General features: G+C 45.8%; 1 protein-coding gene across 8 annotated transcripts in view; it reads right to left on the minus strand.

Annotated features, from left to right (window-relative positions):
* Positions 1-15,048, minus strand: part of NAV1 (neuron navigator 1) — a 999,939-nt gene that overhangs the window by 104,196 nt on the left and 880,695 nt on the right. For all 8 annotated transcript variants that reach the window (XM_069633622.1, XM_069633627.1, XM_069633626.1 and 5 more), the window contains 2 exons: positions 8,786-8,924; positions 6,050-6,344 (listed from right to left, as the gene is read on the minus strand). In XM_069633622.1, the coding sequence (XP_069489723.1) occupies positions 6,050-6,344; positions 8,786-8,924 (434 nt within the window). The remainder of the gene's footprint in view (positions 1-6,049; positions 6,345-8,785; positions 8,925-15,048) is intronic.

Below are 15,048 nucleotides of genomic sequence, written 5' to 3' on the forward strand. Positions count from 1 at the left end.
GCAGAATTCGGGCACACAAGGATCTGCTTGTAGTCTCCAGACATCATTCAATCAACGGCAATTCTATTGCCTTGTTTATTTATGAGAGGATGTTTAACCCATGAAATGGCGTGTGTTACTTTCTAGTCTAACTTTGGTGGAGGGGGGACCACGCACACCAACTGCTTAATAAGCCATTCAGCCACTTAAAGCCAGCAGTTTTGGATTGTGTGTGGAGCTTTTCCCAGTCCCTGCAGAAGTGTATGATCTGGCCATAAGCGCCCGATCTTGTCTGATCTCTGGCGCCCGATCTTGTCTGATCTCTGGAAGCTAAGCAGTGTCGGGCCTAGTTAGTACCTGGATGGGAGACCGCCTGGGAATACCAGGTGCTGTAGGCTTAAAAATAAAAACATTAAAAAAAAAATAAAAATAAAAAAGACTGGCACGAGTGGCAGGGCATATAACAGCAGTGCCCAGCAAAGGTTTATGCACAACTCCTTTCATAGGACTGCTGTCAAATGACACTGGCAGGCCATTTGCAGGACAAAGTTTGATGTTCCTGCTTGAAAGAGCTGGCTCAAACAGATACCAAGGGAGATGTGTTTTGGGTGAGGAGAGTCAGGTAGTGAGCGGGAATGACCATAGGGGTTGGCATGGCCAGGGGTCATTAATGGGTGGATAAACAACCAAACACCCTCAGGCGTTGTGCTACCACTTCGTGCTCTCTCCCACCTTCAGTTTCCATGACAATAGTTTTGGCTTATAAGCAGGTCTTCCAGCCCCACGTAATAGCCAAAACTAAAAGCTCATCTGCAGGACCTGTCACTGATGCATTCGCCCGCCAAGGCCCCCATAGACGCACGTCCACCGGCCTTGCTTCCGTTGCCCCTATACCATAAATGCTGATACACCCATTGGTCCTAACTTAATGGGAACTGGCTATTAATCATCAGAGCGCCAGGGGACCACTACGGTGGTGATAGTGTGCGGTACAAATATCCTTTAACATTAACATCCCATTGATTGTAACCATGAAAAGCAGTGGCATACCGAGCATGGGGTGGGAGGCTGCTCCCCCCCCACTCCCCAGTGGCTCTTAAGAGCCAAACTGGGACATTAGGCAGTGGGACACCTCTCCCGTTCGACACTCCCATTGTCAATGAAGGTGCCAAATGGGAAAGGCGTCCTGCTGGAAGGACAATGTCCCGAAAGGACAGGTCGGTCCCGCGATCTATCGGCCCCTGAGCGGGACAGCAAAAATCCCACTTTTGCTTTGAGCTGCCTCCGAGGAGATCTGGGGGACAAGTTACCCACCCTCTCATTTCGGCCTTTCCAGGGCTCACACTTGTGTGCAATCTCGAGGTCCAGGCAGCTGAGCGACTCTCCCAGGGACCTGAGAAGTTGCTCTGTATCAACAGAGCATTACAATGGGAGCCATTAGACACTGATGGGCGTGAGGGAGAGAGGGCGCCTATTAGCAGGGACGCTTGTCCTTAAGAAATGTGAATGGGGTGACCAGAAGTGAAAGGGGTGCTTAATGATTCAGGCTTTATGTAATCAAGACAATGGCTCTAAAACCCAGGGGGATTGGTTAGGCTCACATTACTCTGCATGATGCCATTGTGACTTTGCATGCATGATGGGGAGAATAAAACTAAAGCCATTCTCTGATTGCTCAACATATTTCTATGACAATGTATATAGTGTAAAGTTAGCTTATTATGAAAGGCTAGTTTATTATGTATATGTGGTTTGCTTCCAAAACATTGCCATCAATAAAGTATAATTTAAGCATGTGAAATGCAAGGCAAAACTTTAATACATATCTATATCGACTTAACCTCAGAAGATGTGTTCAGTTGCTTAAATTGCCCACATCCGAGTTTCACCATTTAACCAAAGTGTGTGATCCTGGGCAAATCAATTAAATCACACTCTGTATTATCTGCAGCTACTTAGGTAATTCACTTCATAGCTTAGTTAGAATAATAATGCTATTATGAAAGAAAAGCCTAATGACTATAGAGCTGCTCTAATAGTGCAATTTAGACATTTTGCACCACAAAGTTATTTGCCACTTGGCTTACTTAAGGTAACTTAGCTAAAGTCACTTCTATGCTGCCTCCAAGTATCAAAGACTGATTATCATCCTCACAATGTCCTTTTCTGAAGTCAATTCTGTTGATGCAAACCATATGCAAATTAGGAGGTCTGCATGCATTTTGCCCCACAGAGCCTGGACAGAGATCTAATAAATGTATTTGCTGCATCTTTAATGGTCCTGCAATTTTGTCATGTGTATGTGTTAAAATACCATCTGCCACTATGTTAACAAAAATGTTTATTGGCTGTTGCGAATGATACTGCATAGAATGGCGTGCACTGCATTCTGGGGGAAAAGTAGCAGGACTTTTTTCATGGCTCGCCCGCAGTCCCCACACCTCGTGCAATGCTGGATACTCCCCTGATTAAAAGTCGACACCTTTCTAGCAGAGAACCAATTGGACTACAATTGACCATCACAGCACTTAATACTGGTAGATCTGGTCCCCTGCACAGTCTTTTTTCACTCTCGCCCCCATAGCAACAGATACATTCTACGGCCTGGTAAGCAAAAGCAACAGAGCGGGCTCTCCAGCAAACCACTGCCCATCCAGACGTTTACAAAACCATCCTAACCCAAAGAACACCGGCAGAATGCAACCTCAACTGCTTACTAGCCACAGGAACCGTGCCACAAGCCTTCAAATCAGCCTACATCAAGCCACTCCTTAAAGACACATCTGGAAACACTGAAGTCCTAACCAACTACCAACCAATTGCAAATATTCCATACCCAGCAAAACTACTAGAAAGCTATGAACAAATCTTGGAATACGTGGAAAGCAACCGGCTGTTGGATCAGGTCCAAGTAGGCTTCAGACCGATGAGCGGAACAGAAACTGTGCTATCATCTATATGGGACGATCTAAAGACCAATGGCGCACACATTTAGCACTAATACTACTCAATCTCTCAGCAGCCTTTGACACAGTCAACCAAGACACTCATCAAAAAACTAGAAGATATTGGGATCGGTAACGTTGCTCTCTGGCTAAAAAATCATTCTTGACAGAACGAACAGAAACTACCTGGAAAGCGAATTTCAAATCAGCACCTCTGGAAAAAAAACATATGGTGTCCCAGTGGGCTCATCGCTGTCTCAGTCACTCTTCAACATCTATACGACCCCTGTTTAAACTCAAAAAACGTGGCCCCACCTGCTACAGCTACTCAGATGACACCCAGATCATCTATAAAATCAATGCCAGCAAGGAACAAAACCCAACACTCACCGACTGCCTCACTGAACTAAACCAGTGGATGAGCGCCAACAGCCTTAAACTCAACCCGGACAAAACTGAAATCATGATTGCACCCAAAAACCTGGTAAACCTGGTGAACAACCATTACATTCAATGGCCCACTGAGCTGGGAACCCCACCAGAACTGTCCAAAGTGGTCAAAAGTTGCGGAACCCTAATGGACAACAATCGAACACTAGAACCACAAGTCGTCGCGGTAATTAAGAAATGCTTCTTCCACCTACACACAAGCAAGGAGATACTTGCCTTCTCCTTCCCACACAGAACACTCACCGTCATCGCTCTCGTGCCAAGACTAGACTATGCAAACAATCTACCTCAGAATGCCAGAATATCTCATGCAGAAGTGACAACGAAATACAAAACGCTGCAGCAAGACTACTCCTTAGACTTACGAGAAGAGAACACATCACACCAGCGCTAAGAACACTGCATTGGCTACCAGTCAAAAAACAAAACTTTCACAGCCAGGGAGCGGAATTTATACAGGAGAAAATCTCCATCTACAAACTAACACAAAGTTCTTGTAACAACATTTGCTTCAAACCGAAAACAATACTCAAAACAAAACTTTGTGGGGTGGTCAGCATTAGCATAGTGGTAGAACTCTGGAACTCGCTCCCAAAAGGAATACGAACAGAAGAGGATCACCTGAAATTCAGGAAACTGGTAAAAACATGGCTCTTCAATGCACAAAACTGAAAAAAACAGAGCAACAAACCACACCACCACAATGCAAGAGAAAATCCACCTAAACCCAATAGAAATAAGACTAAACTCAAAGGCTAACTAAACCATTGTAAAAACAACACAGACAACCTCCAACTAACGCCCATCAAATTTCAGCATGTGCGCCACCCAACACAGAAGTAACATGACACAGACCTTCAACACAAAACACCCAAACCATCCCAACCCTCGGGTCCAAGTGTGTCCCTCCCCCCGCTGGTGAGGCTTCCACTTATCAAGTTAATTCAAGATGGTCTCCAACCTTTCTCGTTTAGTTGTATTGGATTTGAATCTCGGACTTGCAATCACCCATCACTCTCACCTTTAAAAGCATTGGTAACTTCGTTTCAAAGTTAGAATCAAATCTTGCTTAGGTTTCCCCTTCTGCCAATTACCTCTTCTGCCACTTAATCACTCTGTTCCATATCTACAGCTTAATCAACACCAAGAAATGTCACTGGTGTCAAGTCATTCAGTGTCTAAAGAGACTAGATAGTCATTTGCAAGGTGCATAATCTTAACAATGTGTACGGTGCATTTAGGAGTTGTGCATACTCCATCCGTCACGACTCATTTACTAAGAATTCACATTAGTGCATACGTAAGGTTCACATACGATTTTTCTCTTAGCCCTTAAATGTTCATATTCTCCACTACACAACTAAGCGTTATTGATCCTATTGACTAAGAACAAGACAAAGTTGACCTGCTTGCTTTTCACCTGTGACAGCGCATTAATTTCAGGGATCACGATGCGTGATCCCTATTGAAATCCACTTGACTTTCTATTCCAATATCCAGACCTGTCTAAGGGGGCAGCACTTCTGTTAAGCCCTCCTTCAGCGTTGCTAACTGTTGCAAGCCTTTGGCTATTTGTGTGATCAGGAACTAATCTCACCAATCAATTGGAGTCTGTACCCATTGGTCCACAGACTTCTGGTGCAATGCAGATTAGGAAGACCGACAAAACCCTAATTGCCAATAGCACCCAAAGAGTACGGAATATCATTCACCAAAGTCTGGAAATGGTCAATCAGCTCACGGACTAGATTACCAATCAGTCTCGGAGATACCTCAACTTAAAACTGAGGTCTACGGATCTGATTGGCCCCCGGGCAGTACTTGAGGTTGGTGAAAAGATGAAGAGTTTGGTTGCGGCTTAAGACAGAGACTTATTTGGATTTGGTGTAATATTCAGCTGGGATGTTTGGGGCCTGGCTATATAGAAACACTGGGACTGCAGTGCAGTAGATTCTTAGAGGATAGGGAGAGGAGTAATAGGAGCCTCTCGCTCAAAAGTAACCTGGACGCTGACATGCTCAATTCTTCGGAAGCAAAGGTGGTTGGTATGAGTTTTCTGCTCTCCTAATTTTTAGGAAGTCTGTCCACCTTATTTGACCTGTGGTGCTAGGTTGTATGGACACGTACGGCTCCTGTTCTACCCACTAGACCATGTAGTCCTTTAGGTAATTGCATTTGATCTCAATATCCCACTTCAGGGATTTAAACCAAAGCAACCTGTGTTGCTTTGTGTCGTCGTGCTTCCACGGCGCGCACGTTGCCTGCTGAGCTATCCTCCCGGGACAATATTCTATCCACTGGCAAAAATAATCACAATAATAATACAAGCCAACTATAAAAGCAATTAAAATTAATCATAATTAAAGAAGAAAATAAACTTTAAAGTAATGGGAACCTTACATAATAGGAATATAGTTCATTATATGTTAATAGGCAGAAAGCGAGGTCATACTAGCAAAACTAAACGTTTGTATTTTTAACTAGCCATTTCTTAAGGGGTAATGAACATGCATGCCGACAACATAGCCTTTTTCTTCTCTCAACTTGCCCTTACTCCATTCCTGAAGCAGTGAAAATGCAGAACAACCTGTGAATTCTAGCATCCACTGATCCTCCAATCAATGATCAACATCTCACATTAAGAAAAAGTCAAATCCCATAGCCACCTTCCTTACCTGCTACCTTCAGGGTGCTCTGAACGCTGTGGGTTATGGGTGACGTGACGGCCACCGGAGGGTTTTTGCCCTTCTTCAGGGACCCCGGTTGGCCGAGAGTGACCGGCTTCTTGAGCTCGCCCTTGGGGGGCTCATCGCCGTAGCTCTCTGTGTGCTCCCGCCTCCAGCGCGAGCTGTGCTCCATCTTCAGGCTGCCGCTGTCGTACTCCAGCTTCTTGGGGGTCTTTTCTTCCGATTCGCTGTACCAGGTCAGGCCGCTCTCTACCAGCGATCGCTTCTCAGCGTCCGTGCGCAACTGCATAAGGGAAACAGAGCAAAGTGAGGTGTTGCTTCTGGTGCCTTCCAGTCGCCATTTACCACATTTGCATACTCGCATGCTCACTTGCCCAGAGAGCTTTACACTGATCAATCGATATTGTACGGTTTTGAGTGGGAGTGGCAGATGGCTCATGCAGGGTACCCTGCCACACTCTTGGGCTTTGTTTTTACCTTAGTTTTACTTCCGTCCATTATATTCAATTGAAGGGACTCAGCACTACAACTCCCAGAATGCAACTGATGGAGAAGTGAAAGCCCTAGATTTCCTACCTAACATGGAGTCATCTGCAACTTTACTTTTGGTTTTACAGATACATTAGGTAAGAACAGAGCCTTAAAAGACAAGCATGCAAGTGCAATAGAAAAGAAAATGTGCTGTTAAAGTCTGTTGCTAGTGGCTCAAACTGCCTTCATGTGCTCTCAACCTCATGTCATCGGCCTGAGTTATAGGCAAGGGCATATAATAAAGGAAAGGGCATACATGGCCATTATAGCGGACCATGGAATGTATGTAGGGCTATTAACAAACACTATTCATTGAGGATAGAATGCTCTTATTAACCAGAAGCGCAAAGGAAAAACCCTGTAATGTTGGCGCAGAAGGCTCACAGTGTTCAACCCTCAAGTAAGCCTTCTTAAGTATCCTTTATAGCGCCTTGATGCCTGTGGGCTGTAGCGCGCTCTTCAAATCCAAAAATAAAACAAAATAAAAAAATAAATAGAGCCATTTGCCACTGCACTGCCTTCAATTGATCTACCAGGCATTTGACGGCCCGGTACTCCGACCCCACCTTCACGCACTGGTCCTTGTGAAAAGATTGCCCAATGGCCTTTCAGAAAATAAGCAGTTCCAGGTCAACCCTCAGCCAGGTTCGTACACGTACTAGGTGTCTGGACTACCAAGGAAAAACTCACTATGCATCAGTGCTGCCGTATATCACCAGACCGCCAGGGGGCACTGCTGTGCCAGTAGCCAACTTTGACTGGTATGGATCATTACTCTCAATGCAATAGTTCGACTGTTCACAAGGGGTCCTTGTTATTTAAGACATAAGACTAATGGCGGAATTATGAGAAACTGCCAATCACTGTCCATGCCCATAACTCTATATTGCAGCCTTAGTCAAGTGTCTGACCATCACTCACTGTGTATAAACACAACATGGTGACCACCAAGCAGGGCCCACCTCGCAGAAAAGGGAGTGCCTGGTGTAGCACATTGCACTTCCCTTCACATCTTAAAAAGTCTTTGAATCCAGGACTACCTTTTATGCCTACAGCAGGGTTCGCCAAACTGAACTACTCCAGTTGTCCTGGCCTAAAATTGCCATGAACCCTCAGCATTAATCCTGCAGGTTGGGGATGATGGGAGTTGTAGGCCGCAGCACCTGGAGAATGGCAGGAGCCAATACTGTGGGAATTCCCAAATCCACCTTGTTGTACGAGGTTCCTCCTGTTCTTAGGTTTTTAGTCTAGAGCAAAGCAGGATCTAGAATAATCATCTTCTTCTAAAGCGATTGGCTAAAAAAACCGCCTCTGAGGGTTTCCGCTGAGTTGCAGGGCCAACTGTCTGGTAGATCTTCCAGCTACGTGGATATCACCACAAAAACCAGAACCTTTCGACTCGCTACCTTCTAGATCCATCAAAAGACTATTGGTCTTATCACAAGTGTGCCGGTCCGGAAAGAATGCTGGTAATTCCAGCTCTGGCATTATTTTCTGCACTGGCACACTTCAAATTTGCCTGTGGGGGCACGGATCTCCCGGCAGGCCTGATCTGCCGGTAGATCAGGCCCCTAACAATGCCTGAATCACCAGTGCCAGTGATTCAGTCAATACCATCTCATGGAGTCCAATGAGACTCCATGGAATGGGAATTTACCGTCACTCCGCCATCCGTAATATACCAGTAATGTCGGGATATCAGGCAGTGGAGATGGTAACAGTTTGCACTCTTAACGACAGCCTATTTCTGGTCTTGAAGCAAGCTCACTACATGATCATTGCACTGGAAAGTGGTTTTCTTTGTATTGCTTGGGGGGACGCCAGCCACTTATTTAACACAAGGATTCAACTCACGGTACACTGCACACATGCTCCGGCAGAGGGTCTTTTTAATGCTGAAAGTGGTTATTCAGTTATTTTTCACTCTGCAAATAAGAGGGTGGAGGCACTTGTCTGCAGACTTGCTTTTGTTGACGTTACGATTGATGTACCCCGGATGCAAATGTTGCTGTTGTGGGAATTATTGTTGGTAGACTCCAGTTCAACCTGATACAGTTCTACAGTTCTAAATACGAACACATTTAGTTCCTAATTTCACTGGAAGCCAGCAATACAGCCACACATATTAAAAAAGGGAAACTTAGACAAGAATTAAATTAGGACTGCAGCTAACAAAAGGTCCAGACCACGTACCGCTACGGCGGAGTTCCTTCGAGATGCGGTCGGGGTGGTAGGCAGGGAGTTGAGGGAGGAGCTGGCATTGAACTCTTCAGAGCTGAGGTTGTCCGAGGCATCGCTGAGGCCACTGCTGATGGAGCTGCTTTCATCCCAGCTGCAAAAAAGAGAAGAGACATGGCAAGGTCAGTGTGCAGTCGCACAGGTAGGACCAGAGTCAGAATCCAGCCAGTAACAAGGCAATCAGCGAGGAATCCTGCAACAAGATTTAACAAGCATTGGCAAAGCCAACCATTTGGGCTTTTCTGTAGGCACTAAAGGGCATTTGCCAGACACTGCCGTAGTGGTATTAACTGGCAGTTAATGGTAGCAGGTGGAAAACGGTGTGACTACCTTGGCATCACATAACATTAAATGAGCAATCAATGGGTGGGCAAATAGCCAAAGACCTACAAGCTTTCTGTCCCTCCTCATATGCCATTTCCACCTATCTGTACTGTAATGCAATCGCTTAGGCTTATAGGTGGCACAATCGCCACCTAATAGCCAAACATAAAAAAAAGGCAACTCTACGAATGGCCTGGGGCATCACAAACATTACAATCCAATATATTTCTATTCACACCAAATAAAGCACAACCATGAACCACAATAGCCAAACGAATGGATGAACTGCGCTTGCTTCATGGCGAACCAGAGCTCTTAGGCTTCCCTGTGCCATGTTGGAGTACAGCATTGGGTCCTGCGTTTCTTCTAACTCTGGGTCTAGTAGTCCCAAACTTAAAATTAGGAAAGCAAAAGTACAAGCTCCAGAATTAACTCAAAATTAGGAAAGCAAAAGTACAAGCTCCAGAATGAACTCAAAATTGGGAAAGCAAAAGTACAAGCTCCAGAATGAACTCAAAATTGGGAAAGCAAAAGTACAAGCTCCAGAATGAACTCAAAATTAGGAAAGCAAAAGTACAAGCTCCAGAACGTAAAGAAGAACATTCGGACTGGATGACGTACTCACGGCCTGACATGGGGACATGCGCAAGCTCTGTGTGAACCTAGCAGGGAATTAATGGAGCTCAGTGCAGCAAAGGGACACAGGAAAAGCCTACAATAACGTGGAGAGCATTAGAAGGAAGGGGTAAAAGTGCCCTCTGCAGGACATGAGGGCAGCTGTTCACTAAATGCTTTAGAGGGGGCTGGCAGTCATTGAAGAACCCCAAATGAAGAGGCCTGGTCAGTGAGAGACACTGATGAAGGACTCAAGTGGAAAAGCCCTTATTGGAAAAGCGTGTTGAGAAAAAACCCAAAGCGGAAGCGACTTACTGGGAGAACCCCGGGCAAATAAAGGATTTATTAAATAAACCCCCTGAACTCACAGGACGTATTAACTCAAAGACTCGCGCGGAAGGGATTTGTTTGGTAAACACGCCGGTGAATGGATACAGTAAGGGAAAGATCTAGAGGAAGCGATTAAGGCACATAACCAGCTTAAGTGGTTTATTAAGTGAAACATTCGTGAACGGGTCCTGCAATTTACAGGCTCTCCAGAGAGATTCGGGTTTAGGACTCCCATGATCCCTCACCATGGACTATGCAGGGCAGGGCTGATGGAAGTTTTATTCCAGAACATCTAGAGGTCAAAAGCTTGTAAGCCCCTTCACCCCCTTTGGCCATCTCCCCACCCGCCGATCTAGGATGAAGAAACTTTAGGCAAGACACCTGGTTTTAGAAATTAATTTATTTAACCCCTCACAGTGATAGATTAAGACCATTAACACTCCTACAGACACAAACGCACATACACGCCCATTTATTTATTTATTTATTTATTTATTTATTTATTTATGTATGTATACATTTGTATAGCACACTTAACCCTTGGGCATCTCGGCGCCGGTTACAGCTTACATTGTTACAGACAGCAGGATACGTGCTGCTAATGAAATAGGAAGGTTTTCAGTCTCTGACGGAACACAGTGTAGGAGGGCTCTGTTCTCAAGGCAGGGGGAAGGGCGTTTAGAGTAGCCGGCTTTGGCCCACTTAAATCTAGGAGTACATAAGCAGTTGGCGTTAGCAGTAAGAGTGGCCTGGCCTTAGCTGGTTTGGACAGTCTCTCGGACAGGTATCCCGGGGCAGTGTTGTCTAGGCAGGGGTGTGCGATGGTGAGGATCTTAAATTTGATTGGTTCTCGGACTGCGAGCCAGGGTGCTGCTCTCCCGGCACCAGTGATTTGGTCATGTTGGCTTTGCCCCAGTGCAGCTCTCAGGGCGGTATCCGTGTGTTGTTCCATGAAGGCATTCAGTGCAAGAACTACTAAAATGCAGGAAAACACTGCCAATGACGGCATTCTGCATATGAAAAGCAACACTGGAAGGGTTTATTTAAATTTTAGACACAGTCCCCGCAGATTATCCCAGTCTTGGGAGGATAGCCCAGGGGCAACGTGCTCGCCTTGGAAGCAAGACGACACAGAGCAACACAGGTTCGATCCCCCCCCGGGTCCACGCTTAGAAACCTCTGGGTATGAAGCATGTTATAAATAACCAATCATATCATCATAGGATGGAACTGCCCAGCAGAAAATACAAATGAATGCTGGATCCGGGACCTTACCAGCTGTGTGTCCATTGGTGCAGAGTGTTAAGTCATTAGATGCCCTGGGTCGGGCTAGGCGTGCAGACGTGGCCAAGGACTACCAATAGAGAGAGAGGGAGAGTTATGGACAGGCGGGAGAGGCAATATAGGAAGGAGGAGGCTGGGCTTTGGAGCCACTCGCTGGCATTGGGCAGCTCATTGACGCAAGGTGACAGCAGCAGCTGGTGACACAGTTGGAGGCTGTGGAATGGTGAACTCTCAGGTGGGGCCTGTGCTGTACCTGATGGACATTAGGAAAGGCATGAAGCGAGGCAGAGTAGAGGGAATGTGGTACTAGTTCATGGAGACCACAGATTGACCAATCAAAACCCATCATAACACACATTCCAGGATACACATTAAGCTTTATTGACCTAACCCGAGGGCTGCACCAGGAGTTATGGCCCTGAAGAGCATGTTACAGGCCGGAGCACAGGGAGGGCATTTTACAATGTCTCTGGGGCTTTAACTCCTGGTATGTATTGATGGCGAAATCTATAAAGCTACAAATCCACCCTTGCTCTATAAATAATGAAAATCAAAAGAAAAAGAATTGTGAATTTAAAAAACAAAAAGTAAGGAAGGTGTATTTTACAATTGGGCCAGCAGGTGCAGATACATCAATATTTTTGGGCCCCCTCATTGCTTTCTTTATATTCCTACTTGCTGGGGGATGAAGGAAGGGGAGGGGCTTGCACAGCACCCAGGGTGTGGCAAAGCAATGGCATGGTGATCCAGATGGCATGGAGCTCCTATGTAGCGAGGGATTACAGCGCTTGGAGCTCTGCGTACCGCGCCACAGTGTGCATTGCTAGGCGGCTGGGTGCACTCTGCGAGCTAGACCAGTGCAGATATTCAAAATAATTAAATATTAATAATTAGTCTTCTCCAATTAAATAGTGTGTCCCTTTAAATATATACTGGCCGGCTAAAGACTGCACCCTGGTGGCGTGTCACCCCTGCCAGCGCTTCGGTCCGGGAGCAGTAAATATGTTTGGAGATTATTTAAGTTCAAAGTGGGGCTCATGCTAATCTCCCCCCATTGACCAAACCAGTGAAACCACATCACCCACGGAGTTTGCTTTAAGACACATCTCTGTTGATACCTATTACCCTCACCCAACACACACCTCATCACCTGCCACTCACACAGTCATGCCCCCCCTGCTGTCTTTTTTAGACTTCGATAGAGTATTCTTGTTCATTCTAATTTTCCAAAGTTCCCAAGTTTGCACATAACATTCTGACCCTAGAGCTAGGAGTCCAGCGTCGTAACCCTCAGCGTTCAACATTCTTAGAGAGCTTAGATCCAGTGCTGGTCATTGGACCGGCTCTCGCTGGATCCGAGATTGGGCACCAGATGTGTAACCAAATCTCGGGATCCGGCCAGAGTCAGCAGCTGCAAACCCCAAACCCATGCTCGGTGCCAGGTTACATGAAAAAAAAAAGAAATTTGAAAAATAAAGTGAAATAAAACCCCCTGCGACAGCACAGAGTAGGGGGGTGAAGCAGCTCATTGCCGCCATGAGCGCTCTGCTGGCCCCGCCCCCTACGTGTACACAGCAGGACTTTGCTTCAGGTCACAGATGCAGGACACGCAAACTAACTTCCTCTGGTGACCCCAGCCACGACCTGGTTTATTTATTTATTTATACATTGTTTGTCGGATACATGGACCCGGTTTATTTATTTATGCAATGTTTGTCGGATACTTGTATCCGACAAACATTGCATAAACAAATAATATATAAATATACAGGTATCCGATAAACATTGCATGAATGTACATAACCCTATTAACATTGAAACTATCCCACACTATGCAGCCACCCAACTACTTTCAGAGGGGAGCTGCAGGTGCTGTCCCGGTGTGCTTCAAGTAAAAGAAAACGTTGCTTATGGCGAACAAAAATGACCTTGTTTCAATAGTACCCAAGGGGGGAGTTTTTTTTATTTTTATTGGGATGCAAATTGTGCATTTTAAATAATATTTACTCAGCAACACTGGTCAAAACTAGTATCCATATAGTGAAGGAACTCATCACCAGTGCCAGGGAAGTGGTTTAAAGTGGAATTGATATATAGTTTGGAAAAGAAGCAGCATGAAAGAAATTGCGCCGTTTTAAACTGTTATTTTGGACATTTCCTTTGATCGTAGGTCAACAGTCAACCCTGCGCGTCCCCCCCAACCCCCGCCCCCAAACCCTGCCTCCCTGGACACTGCCACCCCGGACCTTGAGGGATCCCCCACCAAATGTTTTCCAGTTCCACCGCTGCTGATATAATTCTACTTCAGCCTGAGAATCTCCCCTTGTGGGCGGCTGTCAAAATTCAGGAATAGTCTAAATCTTGCGGCTGAAAAAGTGCACGCGCGTAAAGTGGGCGCCACCGGGAAGCGCCAATGTAAGAGCCACAGAACAGGGTTGCCAAAACCTCTGCACCGACTAAGCCGACGTCTGGCAGGCTTCTTGGCACAGCGCTGACGCAACGTGTCATCCTGGGCTGATCACCATCTCCTATACTCGGCCTAGTGACATCAACGTAGAAAGCCTCCGTCTGCCGGACTAGCGTTGTGCCCGGCTGTGATGCCACGCTCTGCTTCCTACACTGGCATCGTACAATACTGACGGCAACAGGACAGGGTCAAAAATGATGTTCGGGCATTATAAATGATCTTGGGGCAAGTCTACATTGGCCCACAATACGGATGCAGCCTCAAAGATCGCAGGCACAGCCTAGAAATGGGTTCCAAGGCTAGAAATATGCATTCATTAATTCATATATTCATTGATTCATCATTCTTGTCCTCTGCGGGTGCCACAGGGCACAGGAAAGGACCAGCTTCAGCTGCCAGGCGACTCAATAGAAATTAGTTAGGAGGGCAATATAATTGCTTCCCGCCAAGAGGGAGCAAAAAGGCAAACGCAGCATGAATTATCTTAATGCAGTTACTGCAACATAATTGCAACCCCCCCCCCCGCTCCCCCTCCACCCTCCAATGCAGTAAGCTGCAATGCGGGTTAAGCCTGCAGCCAAGAGAACCAAAAGTAGTCCTGGCAAGGGTTTTCGAAGTGGCCCGATATTACACTGCACAGATGGATATGGCGGACAAGCTGAACCCCCTCCCCTCCAAGTGGTTTTATGTTCATTTATCAACAGTGAATGTTTTTTTTTGCCGACATTGTTTTTCTTGAAAAAACTCAATGGAGATGTTTTTTCATTTGGGGGGTTCCCCCCACCCCTTCTCCCCTATTCCCCCCAACCTCTTCTCCCCTATTAAGTTAACACTATACTCTACCCCTTACATACCCTTCCCCAGATCCCCCTATGTTTTTCTTTCAGTTTTTTCCAAAACTAATTTGGTAACAAACCATTGAAAAATGCCTGTTGGTAAATTAACATCGTACCCTCCAAGTAGGGTTTGGGGTGTTTTCCACCCAAGGAATTTGGAAACAAGGGTCCAAATGGAGTATTTTTAAGCGCACGTGTCCTTGTATAGAGAGAAAAAAAGTTGTGAAACCAAAATCTGCCATGATGCATGACAACTGTCAGGCTCACAAGTCTGGCTACTGCTGAGGTCAAGTCAGGATTTATGTCCTCAAGCACCTTGCACAGAAGCACAAACCTAGATCCCGGTTAAGTAGAAGATCCTT

Source organism: Ambystoma mexicanum, chromosome 13 (genome assembly GCF_040938575.1).
Source record: "Ambystoma mexicanum isolate Mex_15411 chromosome 13, UKY_AmexF1_1, whole genome shotgun sequence".
NCBI classification, from domain to species: Eukaryota; Metazoa; Chordata; class Amphibia; order Caudata; family Ambystomatidae; genus Ambystoma; species Ambystoma mexicanum.